This window comes from Sinocyclocheilus rhinocerous, unplaced genomic scaffold, assembly GCF_001515625.1.
Source record: "Sinocyclocheilus rhinocerous isolate Xijiao unplaced genomic scaffold, SAMN03320098_v1.1 scaffold1386, whole genome shotgun sequence".
Classification (NCBI taxonomy): domain Eukaryota; kingdom Metazoa; phylum Chordata; class Actinopteri; order Cypriniformes; family Cyprinidae; genus Sinocyclocheilus; species Sinocyclocheilus rhinocerous.
In genome coordinates this window covers 658,957-674,659 of record NW_015660628.1, presented here as the reverse complement: position 1 = coordinate 674,659, position 15,703 = coordinate 658,957, and the positions used below count along the sequence as shown (strand labels likewise).

The window sequence follows — 15,703 nt, the reverse complement described above, 5'->3', positions numbered from 1 at the left end:
TGTGGGGGGGGGGGGGATAATTCATATTTAAATATATATAAAATATATTTCAGAATATTTCAAGATGAGAGCAACGTTGAATTAAAAAATGACTGAAAATTATAAAAAGGCTGGATATTGAAAAACATTTGTGGTTCATGGGGAGTTTTTTTTCACATTTAACGAATTTAAACATAATATCATGATTCATATATCAACATTTAACTGTTAAAACTAGAATGCAGGTCCAGGTTTTGCATGCATATATTTGAAAATTAACTTTCAAAAAAATTTTTTGTTTCTAGTGCAATCACCTCTATATAACCTTTATATTTTGGTTTAGAAAACAAGTGACAAGATTTTATTTTATTTTATTTTATTTTATTTTATTTTATTTTATTTTATTTTATTTTATTTTATTTTATTTTATTTTATTTTATTTTATTTTATTTTATTTTATTTTATTTTATTTTATTTTATTTTATTTTATTTTATTTTATTTTATTTTATTTTATTTTATTTTATTTTATTTTATTTTATTTTATTTTATTTTATTTTATTTTATTTTATTTTATTTTATTTTATTTTATTTTATTTTATTTTATTTTATTTTATTTTATTTTATTTTATTTTATTTTATTTTATTTTATTTTATTTTATTTTATTTTATTTTATTTTATTTTATTTTATTTTATTTTATTTTATTTTATTTTATTTTATTTTATTTTATTTTATTTTATTTTATTTTATTTTATTTTATTTTATTTTATTTTATTTTATTTTATTTTATTTTATTTTATTTTATTTTATTTTATTTTATTTTATTTTATTTTATTTTATTTTATTTTATTTTATTTTATTTTATTTTATTTTATTTTATTTTATTTTATTTTATTTTATTTTATTTTATTTTATTTTATTTTATTTTATTTTATTTTATTTTATTTTATTTTATTTTATTTTATTTTATTTTATTTTATTTTATTTTATTTTATTTTATTTTATTTTATTTTATTTTATTTTATTTTATTTTATTTTATTTTATTTTATTTTATTTTATTTTATTTTATTTTATTTTATTTTATTTTATTTTATTTTATTTTATTTTATTTTATTTTATTTTATTTTATTTTATTTTATTTTATTTTATTTTATTTTATTTTATTTTATTTTATTTTATTTTATTTTATTTTATTTTATTTTATTTTATTTTATTTTATTTTATTTTATTTTATTTTATTTTATTTTATTTTATTTTATTTTATTTTATTTTATTTTATTTTATTTTATTTTATTTTATTTTATTTTATTTTATTTTATTTTATTTTATTTTATTTTATTTTATTTTATTTTATTTTATTTTATTTTATTTTATTTTATTTTATTTTATTTTATTTTATTTTATTTTATTTTATTTTATTTTATTTTATTTTATTTTATTTTATTTTATTTTATTTTATTTTATTTTATTTTATTTTATTTTATTTTATTTTATTTTATTTTATTTTATTTTATTTTATTTTATTTTATTTTATTTTATTTTATTTTATTTTATTTTATTTTATTTTATTTTATTTTATTTTATTTTATTTTATTTTATTTTATTTTATTTTATTTTATTTTATTTTATTTTATTTTATTTTATTTTATTTTATTTTATTTTATTTTATTTTATTTTATTTTATTTTATTTTATTTTATTTTATTTTATTTTATTTTATTTTATTTTATTTTATTTTGTTTTATTTAATGTAATTTCATTTAGGTGTTTTAACTAAAATATGCACTTCCCATTTCCTCCCCTTTCATAACCAGAAGTTTTTATTTTATTTTATTTTATTTTATTTTATTTTATTTTATTTTATTTTATTTTATTTTATTTTATTTTATTTTATTTTATTTTTTGTTTTGTTTTGTTTTAAATGATTTCATTTTGGTGCTTTTTTATTTTATTTTATTTTATTTTGTTTTATTTAATTTAATTTCATTTAGGTGTTTTAACTAAAATATGCACTTCCCATTTCCTCCCCTTTCATAACCAGAAGTTTTTATTTTATTTTATTTTATTTTATTTTATTTTATTTTATTTTATTTTATTTTATTTTATTTTATTTTATTTTATTTTATTTTATTTTATTTTATTTTATTTTATTTTATTTTATTTTATTTTATTTTATTTTATTTTATTTTATAATCCACATTATTCCACAAATGCTGCTGAGTTTAATTAGTATTGAATATTCTTTAAATTTTTGTACTTGATGAATTTCGTTTAGGTTTACACTAATAACGTAACGTGAAACAAATATGTAATCTCCCTAAACCTCCCTAGCCCATTCCTCTAAGACTGTGGAGCAGCAGATTGTTATATGCATGTAATACGGATATTTTTTCCAAGACAATTTCAACTTCCACCCTACTGCCCGAAACCACTTCACTCATCACAACGACCGTAGAGACTGGAGTGAATGACCCGTGTAACAGAACAAGAGCCAGCCAGAACAACTGAAGCATTATTACACCGGAGTAAAGCCCCATTGTGCTGCAGATCCTGCTCGGTCTGCAAAAAAATGACATGACTCAACAACATCAACCCACACGGTTTACATTTTTCAGATATTTCAGTTGCAGACAAAGGCGATTATGTGTCCGCACTTACAGGGACATTGAGCTTGATGTTCCCACTCAGCTGGCATGTAACAATCAGGTGGCTTGATGAGACTTTAATGAGCTGTCAATCAAAGTCTCCAACATTCTAACCTACCACAGGATGCCATGATGCTACTTTAACATTTCTTATTACCTTATAATAAGAAGAAATGTTTCTTGAGGAGCAAAGTAGCATAATAGAATGATTTCCGAAGGATCATGTGACACTGAAGACTGGAGTAATGATGCTGAAAATTCAGCTTTGACATCACAGGAATAAATTATATTGTACAATATAGCAAAAAAGTAATAATTAAAATAGTAATAATAACCTTTTGAACAGTAATCTATGTACATCTTACACTTGTAAAGACACATCTCAACAGCCATGTATATGAGACAAACGGACAAGGCAATACCAGAAAAAGTGCATGAATTGTATACATTATGAAACTTTTGATCAATACTTTGAGTTAGACTGCATCTAAATATATTACAGTTTCCTTAAAACAGCTTGTTGGAAACAAACAATTTACCCAACTTTATTTCCTTAAAACTTGATACTGATAAAAGATACCGTACCTTGAGAATGGTTTGATTAATTTCCCCCATTCATGATCACTTCACTACATTACTTTTGAGATAATCAAAGGAAATGAGCCCCTATTCTCTGCAGGTCCCAAAATTACCCTGATACTGTAACAACATGAGCAACATGCAACATATAAAAGCAACATGAGAAGAGAACAAAGATTATAAAATGTCTACCAAAAAACAACAGCATAGACTAAAGGTTTTCAACCTTTTTGACTTTTTAGCATTTTAACTTTTAAGTTTTAGATTTTTAAAATATATTAATAATAATTTAATTTAATTTAAGTACTTTTAAGGAATATTTCACCCAAAAATGAAACTTTGCCATCACTTTCTCACCCTCATATTGCTCCAAACCCTTCTGTTGTGCACACAAGAAGACATTGTGATGAATGTTGGTAACCAAACAGTTGACGGTAGCCATTGACTTCCATAGTGTGTAAAAAAAAAAATACTATGGAAGTCAGTGGCTATTGCCAACTGTCTGATTACCAACATTCGACATTCAAAATTTCTTCTTCTTCAACAGTAGAAAGAAACTTATTTGCTGTCAGGTTTGAAACAACTTGAGAGTAAGTAAATGATGACATAATTTTCATTTTTGGGTGAACTATCACTTTAAGTCATCCTGTGGCTCCCTTGAAACCACTGGCTTACCAGACCAGGAAATAAACAAACAAACAAGCTTTTTTTTCCCCAGCAGAGACAAGTTCCTTTTATAGCAAACGAGTTTCTTTTATACCACCCTTTGTGAACTTTTGTATTCAGTGGACAAAACATGAAAAATGTATTCAAATTTTCTTAAAATTTTGTATGGAGAAAAAATGGGTTCTGAAATGACACATGACCGAAAATCTTAACAACGTACTGAGCAGACTGCACCACTAACCCTACAACCTCATTTTCATATGCATCAAATTAAATATGCCATTTACTCTGACAAAATAATCTATGATTTGCCCATTGGAGGAGCCCTTCATCAAGCCCTTCCTTGATTGTACATATAATGACATCCATAAAATGCTGTTAAAGACCACAATGATAATCTCACCTTGAGGAAAGACAGATTGCGGTTTCTTTCAATACTGGTGATCTCCAGATTACCCATGACCACCTCACAGTTCTCATAGAACTTGCGAAGAGTTTTGTACTGCTGGTCCAAATCCGACAGCGTGCTGAGCTTGTTATCAGTGCCAGGACACACTATAGAGGAGAAAAAGAGAGAGAAAACAGGTAAGGATCATAAAAATAAAAGATGGATCAAAGCAAATAATTCCTTAATAATCTATAGTCTTGCATAAATAGTAAGCATTAAATAACTGCAGCTATGCAAACCAACAAAAATTAGGCAGATGGGCGAGAAGTACAGAAGTAAAGAATAAAAAAGGTAAAAAGGTTTTCACTGAAAACCTTCCAAAGCAACATTAGCTTCTCTAAACAATGTGTGCAGTGTCCTTAGGCCACAATCATAAATCTTTTTCTCCATATGGATGCTCCAGCATCGCACATATTGTGTGAAAAGACACAGGTCATTACTTCAAGAAAGTAATTAGCCAAATTACTGAGCGAAGGTTCAGGTGCGTTTAGGCTTCTACTGACCTGCTTTTGCAACACTAAACATCTGCCATCCACAACAACCAGATAAAAGAGGCATTTTCTGCTTTTTCAATTAAAAAAGCCTGTGTGCCTGGCAACAGTGTTAACGTCAGCGTCTCTTTATTTTCGCCCAGCTGAGTACTGAGGGCTGTATGGCAGGTTTTAATGAAGTATTTGATGAGTGATTGTTCCCCTGATCCCGGAGACTAATCCTGGCTTGGAATCTCAGTGACCCCAGGCTTTATTCGGGCACCTCAACTCAGGTTGAAGTGACCCAGTAAGATTCACTCTTAATGAAGGATATTGCATGGGGTTTCATGTACCTATATGAAAGGTAAAGAAGTGTAAAGCTGCAAGATACAACAGACTTTACATGCTTTGGATGATGCAAAAACAGCTTACAACCAACATGATCTCTGAAGCTATGGGATGTATTTATTATATAATTTCATGCCCAAAGGCAACATGAAATGGTAAATCATGTAACTTTCATATTCCCAAGTAAAACAGAATATTCTTACAGTAACTGTGGAAATTTCTCACATTGAATTAAGTATTAACAGTGTGATAAAGTAACACTGATGATTATTGCAGAGTAGGAACAAAAGATTTTATTTATTTATTTACTTACTTAGCTACTTACTTACTTATTTACTTACTTATTTGTTAATCTATGATTCCATTTTTCCCCCCATTTAATTATTTTCAGAACCATCTTGGATTGTAAAAAAAATAGCCCAAAAATGACCTGCAGATCTGTTGGGCAGCAGTCATAAATTGAATAATAAAATGCAACTGGAAAAAAGAAAAAAAAAACCTGTGAGAAAACCTGGATAGAAAGTTTGAAGTAGTTTTAAAAGCTTGACGTTTGAAGGTTTTTCACCTTGTAGTAGATTGAAGTAGTTTAAAGGTTGCCATGTGACGGTTTTGAATGTTGCATTGGTCAGACGATAGATAGATAGATAGATAGATAGATAGATAGATAGACAGACAGACAGACAGACAGACAAATAGACAGTTATAGTGTTTTTTATTTTTTTTGAATAGACAGATTTAAAGCAAAAACAAAATGGGATGACTTTGATTTGTGAAATTAAGACAGCTACACAAAAAAAATCAGCAGACTGACTGAATGAAAATGAAAATGTATTCTCTGACAGCAGATGGCGCTTATGAAACAGCAGCGATATAGCGTTTCCTTGCTTACCGCTGTAAACAAAATAGCTGCGCTTTTAAATACTATATTAATATGCATTATATGAAGGTAAGAGGAAAAGAAAATGGCATAAAACCTCGATGCAAATGAAAATGATTGCAAATAAAAAATAAAACTAAAACACGGTTCTGATTTATAGCCAGTGGACCGGTGCATTTCTAGAGCCCTAAACTTTCCCACATTGCTTATTTAAACCAAGCAGGCAGTTCTTCGAGCTCTTGCGTGCATCTGAACTCGCCGTTCTTGTTTTGGGTTGGTGTGTACTAGATCATCTCTTCTTCTGCTCTCTCCTGTTGCATTACCATGCGAGCCTGCTTTTGGATTGATTGCCTATGACTGACTGCATTCGTCTGACTGCATGAACCGAGCCGTGAAAGTTCCAGACGAACACATACACCGTTACACCCCTAATAAATAGATAGATCGAACTATTACGGTTGCACAAAATCTGTCATTTGGTAAAAGGTAACTAGAAATGTAATTTTTTTGTCCTACTTTTGCATGTTAATTGTGATGTTTTGAGACGTCCAGTGTACATTTCCAGGCTCTGTGTAGAACCAGTGGAGATCTATTGTTTTTGTGTGTATGTGTGTGTGCTATTAGCGATGCTTTCCAGGGACAGTGATGAGTCTTGGCTGAAGGAGCTGTGAGGGCTAACAGGCACAGGAACAGACAGGCCCCTTTAACCCCAGCAGAGATGTCAGACTTGACATGCAATTAAATACACCTACTTCCACCCATCAAACACCTTCCTGAGTCCAGCCTGAACCATCTGCTACATCAGCTGGCCCATGCCTGCCGAGCACCACAAAGCCGATTATTGTGTGTGTGAGTAGAAAGTACATGTCCAATGATTCATGTGAGAATGCTTATGTGTGCCTGTGTGAAACACATGGCCATTCGTTTCCTTTGGCAGGAAATACTCACTATGTCACTTCTGCATCAGTATTCATGATTCTAGTGAATCAGTATTCAAGTCTCTCTTAACCACTTTTATATTTCATGTTTTTGAGGTTGTTCAGTACCGCCGCTCCCTATACGCAGTCTACTCAGTTTGCGTAGGGCACCAACTCCCAGGCGGGGCACCATCCCAGTTGCTCAAAAAAAAAAAAAAAATTAAAAATAAAAAACTTTCATTCTATATTAATATTAACATATACATATACATATACAAATACATTAATACAAATACAAACATGAACATATATACATAATTATAAAAAATGCAATTTACGGTGAACGCAGTAGTCAGTAGGCTAAGCAACCGTGACGCGCCATTCCCGCATCTGCGCCCGCCCTCACCTCATGTTTGTGGCTGACTGCAAATGATCCTAATTGATGGACAACTCTGCCCGGAAAAAAGATATCAGCAGTCCGGCGCCGAGAAAAATAAAAAGTTAAAAAGCCCAAGATGAAGCCCGTGTATTATTTTCATTAACGTTCATAATCCTGTGAAACTTTTTTGTCTGTTGACGTTAATAACGTGTTTTAATGCCGGTAATAATTTCACCACCACCATCGCATCTGCCTTAATATTCTCTCTGAGTTTCCATGTTTCCTTACGAAAATTAACCGTGGTTTTACTATACGAATAAAACAAACAAACAAACAAAAAAAAAATCATGGTTCTTGTAGCCATGGTAACCACAAATTAACCATGGTTTTGTTACTTCAAATAATAATTAACAAAGAAGTATTCATTCCCCGCTGTGTGCAATGAGTCTTTTGCCAATTGTATTTAATGCTGTGGGCATGTCTGTTCCATTGACTCCTGGAAGTTTTTTCCAGAGGTTTTGCCTCAACTTTTTGGTGAATCCATATGCTCAGTGTGAGACACAAAAACTCAAGTTGACAATTGTCTTTAAAAAAAAGAAGAAACGTTTGTCTTGCTCATCTTATTGTGGGCAGTACCTATGAACATACACTTTTAAGAGTTGTTTTGTTTCTTTACTCTGAACTATGTTCAGAAATAAGCCCTGAAAGTTTTGTTTTGTTTGTTACTAAAGTAGTCATGTTGATGTAGCTGTCTAAAACTGGAATTTAAAAACTTGTTCTCTTTCTTATTTCTCTTTTTAACCCTGCATACAGTCAGAAATGAAAGTGACATTCAGAAATCCCTGATGTCTGAGAGATCCGTGAGTAAAGATGTGTATGACATTATTAAAAACCTAACTGAGCACCACACCAGGATTGATGGGCTGACAGATGAAAACATTACTGCTGATTTCATTATAATGCCCCTCATCATCTACAGCTCAAACCTGATGGTACAACAAATCTTCTCTTATTTTCTGACCAATGGCAAGCCTTTATTGAGCACCACACAAATGTCTGTGTCACTTTTGCAGTCGCCACAAATATATATTAACAATTACGCGCTTTGACTATGTGATCGGAAAGCATATGCACATATTTAGTGACTTGATATGAATCCCATTTAACACCACAAAAAGGTATATGTATTGCATTTACTTGTAATCAGTAGAAAGATCTAATATAAGACATTGCTTTAAATAAACAATGTGGCATCACCATGGTACAGTGAAGGAGTTAAATGGTACGTTGATATTTATGGAATATAGTAATATTAATTAACATTAAATAATATATTAATTTATATTCATATTAATATTAACTACATAGTATTATCATAGTATATTACAAAAAACTGATATTATGAAATATGTAATTATGTAATATGTAATTTATTCCTGTGGTGGTAAAGCTGATAAAATATTAAAATATGTCAAATATATATTTCCAAAATTAATTTATATATATAATATATATATAAATATATAATTTATTTTTTTTTTTTATAAAAAAAGCGAAAATTAATCCAGTAGACTACCATTTAAAAGTTTGGGGTGAACATATATATGTATATATATATACATACATACAGGGCCTAAAATTAACACTCGCCAAGCACCAAATGCGAGTAAAAATCGGCGTTGGCGAGTATATGTAACGCTGTCAGTCGCCAGTTGGCGGGTACAACTTTTACGAATTATAACAATGCAATGACGTGAAAACAACAGCCAGTTTTAAAAGAGATTCGCTGTTTCTGACATAAGCGAATAAAATAATCTTTTCCAAAGACAAGATCATCGTGATTAGCTGTTCTGTCATAAGCGACAAGAGCGAATCGAATAATAGGATACAAACGAACTGATAAGGTCAGAGCAGTGTGATGTGTGTCAGATCCACGTCATATGCATCAGGTTTTAAAGAGACAGCGCTGATTTTAAAGTGAAACCTTCTGAAGTCTGTCAGTTGATGTAAATCAAAGAACAAAAGAAAAAAACAAATTAAAAATATTGTAAATATGTTTAGTCATTGTAGTAGTAATTACTGCCTGTTTTTGCTAAAAGAGTTTCATGTCCGGTAAAAAAAAAATTTTGGCCAGTAAATTTTATCATGCCACCGGCCATTGGCAGATGTGGCAAAAAGTTAGTTTTAGGCCCTGCATACATACACACACACACACACACACACACACACACATATATATATAATTGTAATATTTCCAGGCCTGAAAATCCAATTCATATTTTCTAATGGCCTAAAGCATATAACAATTAATTATTGACATATAAAACAGGTCCAAATTCAGTTGTTGTTATTCATGCTATTACTTATATAACAATTTTTTTTAAATATATATGTAAAATATAGTATAACAATATAGTAACTAATATATAAAAACATATACAAATTAAGTTTTGACATATACAATATATAACAGACCCAAATACAGTACATGCCATCATTCCTACACTGTACAGTGACACAAATATTTTCTGGCCTACTGTGAATCACTATAATCTCTCCAATATAAAGCATTTTTCATCTGATTGATTAGCTTGTTCTTTTGGATTTTCTCAGAGGGCAGCGAGGCATCACCTGCTGGTGAGACACAGGTGGAAGTGATTTGTATTAAGCAGACAGAGGATTTAATGACTCGTCCCAGCCAATTTTCTGCCGCTGTTCTTTCCTTCTATAACCCTGAAAAGAGTTTTGCACTTAATGTAGCAGGAACAGCTCATGTCGCCTGATCCTGTAGACGGCACATAGATAAACAGCTTGAGAGAACATATGCTGATATTCTTGATGAATGCTGATGCATGAGCTGAGTATGTGAAATAGAATGTATCATCTTGAGGAGTTATAAGCAGTTACACTGTAAAAATGATTTTTCAACATAAATAAAACAAAGATAATTGGAGAATGTTTTACAAGAAAATAAAATTTCTTCTTCATATTTTCACTTGACATTTCTTTGTAATTATTTGTGAAATTAAATAGTTTCAGAGTATACACTATTTAAAGAAATATGGTTTAATTAAAGGAATTAAAGGAGTAGCTCACTCAAAAATGAAAATTGGCTGAACTATCAGGCCATCCAAGATGTAGATGAGTTTGCATCTTCTTCTTGCTTCATCTTATCTGAATAGAATTGGAGAAATTTCACTTTACATCACTTGCTCAGCAACGGATCCTCTGCAGTGAGTGAAATATGCACAGATCAATTATTACAAACGCAGCACTCCACAAGATTGATGCACTGGAGTGGTGTGGATTACTTGTGAATTATTGTGATGCTTTTATCAGCTGTTTGGACTCTCATTCTGTACCCATTCACTGTAGAGGATCTATTGATGAGCAAGTCATGTAATGATACATTTCTTTGAACTGAAGAAGAAACAAACTTCAGTTGCTTTCCAGTTCCTTTCTATACCAAATTGTAAAAATGAAACACTTATTAGTGTGAATATGTGTCAAACTTTCAAAACAGTAAAACATTTTTAAACATTTATTTGATTTAAATGAGGCTGCATGCGTGCGATATTGTCATTTAGAGATATTTCAACACACAACAATTAAATTAAATTGCACTATTAATTAGGTATGTCACAAAACACCCTTCTGCAGGAGTGCTATTTAGAGGAGCATTATGCCAAGTGAAGATATTCTGATTCTTGATAAACACTCCGCTTCTATGTGGTTTTGATGAATTTTGAATGTTATAGCATTTAATGAACAGTGTCTCGGAGCCTTTGCATTGACTGTGTTCTGAAATCAGACACAGATGTTCACAGAACTCAAGCTGTGATGCCTCGCAGTCATTGAAATTATCATTCATTCCATGCCGATCATCTTCGTAAAGGAATAATATGTGCTTAGTTTTTCAATGCACCCCACACACATGGTATTCAGTAATTTGGAATATTAAATATAGCCAACCACATATGAAAATGGTAGATAAGGACATTCAACTATATATATATAAATATATAAATCACAAGAACATTTCAATACAAACTTTACCAACTTTATTGTCTTCTCTCTACTACGTTGCAAGAGCTGAGCTGAAAAACAGTGTTTCCATGACAAACTTACTTTTCATTAGACTTTATGACTTGTTTTTCAGTTAAAAATCTAAAATTCCTATTTACTTAAGAACTTATTATAGCTTACTATATTTACTTAACACTGCATACAATGAGTGCTATTTAGAGGAGCATTATGGTAAGTGAAGATATTCTGATTCTTGATAAACACTCAGCTTCTATGTGGTTTTGATGAATTTTGAGTGTTATAGCATTTAATGAACAGTGTCTCGGAGCCTTTGCATTGACTGTGTTCTGAAATCAGACACAGATGTTCACAGAACTCAAGCTGTGATGCCTCGCAGTCATTGAAATTATCATTCATTCCATGCCGATCATCTTCGTAAAGGAATAATATGTGCTTAGTTTTTCAATGCACCCCACACACATGGTATTCAGTAATTTGGAATATTAAATATAGCCAACCACATATGAAAATGGTAAATAAGGACATTCAACTATATATATATATATATATATATAAATATATAAATCACAAGAACATTTCAATACAAACTTTACGAACTTTATTGTCTTCTCTCTACTACGTTGCAAGAACTGAGCTGAAAAAAAGTGTTTCCATGACAAACTTACTTTTCATTAGACTTTATGACTTGTTTTTCAGTTAAAAATCTAAAATTCCTATTTACTTAAGAACTTATTATAGCTTACTATATTTACTTAACACTGCATACAATATTATGGCTTGTTTTGTATTTTGAATATAACTGCACTTGAAGATTTTGTATCAGTTTTTATTTTTTAAATCTGTCAGTAAGCCAAAAAGATGCTTGAACTATTCATTCTCTGGAAGTCTTATTAACTTCAATATGAACTTATTAACTTCAATTTAGTTCAATAAAAGTGTCAATGTTGCAATGCTAATTAATCATGAAAAACTCAATTCAGCTATAAAACAGCTCTACAGAAGACAATATGGTTTTCTTCATTGTGAAATAATGCTATTGTGTACTGAAATGCTTTGATTCTGAAATAGAGCTGATTTGATATCTTTCCTCTCACTGAGAACAGCTGAGTTACCTAAACATCTGATGAAAGTGTTATAAAGCACTTTTAGATAATCCTTTGAACATCAGGCTCCTGCTTTGATTTCCAAATCCATTTTGTCATTTAGTAGAAGATTAAGGCCATTGAGAACACAAGATGAAAACAAAGCAGTGACCATAATGCTTTACTTACATGGCTGCTGCCTTTCTAAAAGATGTAATTTATCTGAAAATCACACATTATAGGTTTTAAGAGGGAAAAACAGTTTACTACAAAATATCCCATAACTATGGGATACGTCAGCATAACATAACTGCACGATGTGATGCCATTAAAGAGTGGATTATATTAGGAAAATGAACTGAAATAAACCTGTGGTGATACGGTCCAGTGAAAAGAGCTACACAGCATGCTGCACTTACAGTTCCGTGCATTCTGAGTCTTTCATATCTTGTGGATCTTGTAGAAAAGGCCCTAAGAGTCAGTCAACTGCTGCTCTTTGCCTCTCATCTCTCAATGCCGTCCTAAAAAAGCAGCACAACAGAAAGCATGATGCTGACTCCTGCTTTGCAGAGCAGATTCTGCAAGCCATTTGTTTTGTATTATACTGGCCATATTAAACAGTCCACTAATCTCGTCTCCAGTCTGAGAGTGTGACTCAAAAGGGGCATATCTTCACCAGGCTGTCCACCAACATTATTACAATATACAGTGTACAGACTTACAGTGTAGACAGATTGTGCAAAATGGCTTATCCAACTTTGAGGAGACCCTCAAACAGCAATCTCAGGCAAAGCAGCTACAAAGAAAAGCCAGGACCCAAACTATCTAACCTGCCTCAAAGTTCATCTGCAGGTTTTGCGACAGAGACTGCCATTCCCAAATTGGACTTCTGAGTCACAGCCGATACTGTACCGGTGATCTTCATCCGGTGTGATCCATTGTCTTTGAGACTGACGGATGCCTACATGGGCCAAATCCCAAGTCAGAACCCTAAATGACCCCTAAACTGAAATAATGTTCTGAGGGTAATCCCTATACCATAGAAATCTTGAAAGTAATGTTTGTTAGTCTGTATACTTTTATGTCTCAGATTTCACATTATATAACTAAATAGTCTTTACTATGCAACTACTAAATATGGTTACCATACTTGGCCTACATGTCACGTCGTCACTTAAGTAAGTGAAGAAAAGTAAAGCAAATAAATAAACAAATAAAAAATGATCCAACAGTGGCAGAAACTTGTTATTATTATTTCTGTTCCATTAAAACGTATTATTTGCAACCCTGTAATGATATTTTGCATCACATGTGGATCCAGATATTATTCATTTTTTGAAATATTTTGCACATTTGCTGCCTGACTTAAGTGGAACAACTTACTCTTACTTTACTAAGTAAGAGTAGCCCCCTCCCCCATATATATATATATATATATATATATATATATATATGTATGTATATGTACATGCTACTGTTTTGTATCAAGACAAACTATATTAGAAAGTAATTCTTTGATATTGTATTATGATTTGCTACAAAAGAAAACCGCAAAAAGTTTTTTTGATCAGCAGTTATCCCTTAACATGGTTTTAGATTTGGCATGACACCAGCATCATTGAATAAATTGATTTTCTCCTGCATGCGCAAGGTTTCATACTAATAAAACATTATGAGCTTTATGACTTGACCTGGACGTCTGACCTTACACCATGAATCAATAAATACAGAACGGGAGTGAACGAGTGGCGGAGCTCTAAACTACAGAGTCTCTGATATATGGTTATTACAGCGAGAGGCAATAATGAACTCAATGGACTGAGAGTAATGACTCTTTTAACTATCACTCATTGACTGACATTAAAACTTTGACACTGCCTTCACTTCTATTACCACAAGTTCAGCACATTATAGAGGGATATGGTAAAATAATCAAAAGTTTGTCACAGGAGACAATGTGAACACCTAGAGTCGAAATCAATCTGTAGCTTAACCGATAATGCTTTAAAAATTTGTTAATTGGTTTGCACAGTCAGAAGTATGACATCAATATCATGTTTCTAAAAGTAGATCAATACATCACTGAAAATAAATGTTATTTGGTCCAGAAAATGTACAGTTTGGAATATTTCTTAGACAAATACTCTATGAAGTCCACTTTGCAGGACGCTATTAGTCAACTGGAATGTATCCTGTCAGTTCAGAACAGCAGGAAGTTCAATAACAAGAAGACCTTCTCAGCAAATCAGAACCTGAGAATGCTGTGACTCACGATTACTAATCAGCATACCTGGGTTAGAGGACAACTCCAACTACTTGTTCTAATCAAGTTTTCCTACAAGGAAAAAGCTGTAGTCTAAATGTGCAGTTGTCAGGCAGTTTGTATTGATTAAAATCAATCAGTATAAGCACCACAGATTTAATCAGGTTTGACATTACTATATAATATGAAACAGGATGATGGATAAAATACACACACAGCAATTGAATACATTAAACTTTTGGTCCAGCCAAAATCTACAATATAATGAAATATCTTCATTTTTGCCCTATAGGTGAAGCTCTTGCAGAGAACTAATGAGATGCCACCTACAGAAATAATGTATTCAAATCATAAATGTGAGAGACTGATAGATTCTCAACATCCATATGTTGCAGTGACCTCTACTAGATTGAAAGGGAATTTCATTGAGATGGTTTGCAAATGTAGCTCAATCTCCTGCCTACTAATGACTGCAAAAACAGTGCATTCACAAAGAGGATGTGTATTCACATACATTTAGATGGGTAGAATAAAAATGCTTTCTAGAAAAGTGAGTGCATTTGGAATTTGGAAAAAAAAGGCTATGATGAAATCAAGAGATAAAAAAAAAATTCTTAAGAAAGAGGTGACCACAAATTGAGATATTAGATCAATTTGCACATGTTAAAGGAAAAATTATATTATCTAGACTTTTCCTCCTCCACAAGATAGAAAAATCACAACTTGGATCTAAACTGTTTCTCCATGAAGCAGACTTTTGCTTAAATCTCCAGCTTCTCATGAGAAAAAGCCTGTCAAGTTTTAGAACAGATCTCAACAAACTGTGCTCATATTTGCTAAAATCTGAAATTCTGTATAAACTCAAACATGTCTCATCAAATTCTCCCAAGACAAAATGGTCTGAGCTATGCTATCCACATTTATATTACAACTCTACATTTGGTGCACTTTTTTCCACCACAAGACCTCAGATGTATGTGTGTGTGTGTGTGTGTGTGTGTGT

At 31.1% G+C, this 15,703-nt stretch overlaps 1 protein-coding gene across 1 annotated transcript in view; it reads right to left on the bottom strand.

Annotated features, from left to right (window-relative positions):
• Positions 1–15,703, bottom strand: part of LOC107725380 (receptor tyrosine-protein kinase erbB-4) — a 206,917-nt gene that overhangs the window by 87,900 nt on the left and 103,314 nt on the right. The window contains 1 exon segment of the mRNA XM_074560124.1: positions 4,273–4,424. Within this exon segment, the coding sequence (XP_074416225.1) occupies positions 4,273–4,424 (152 nt within the window).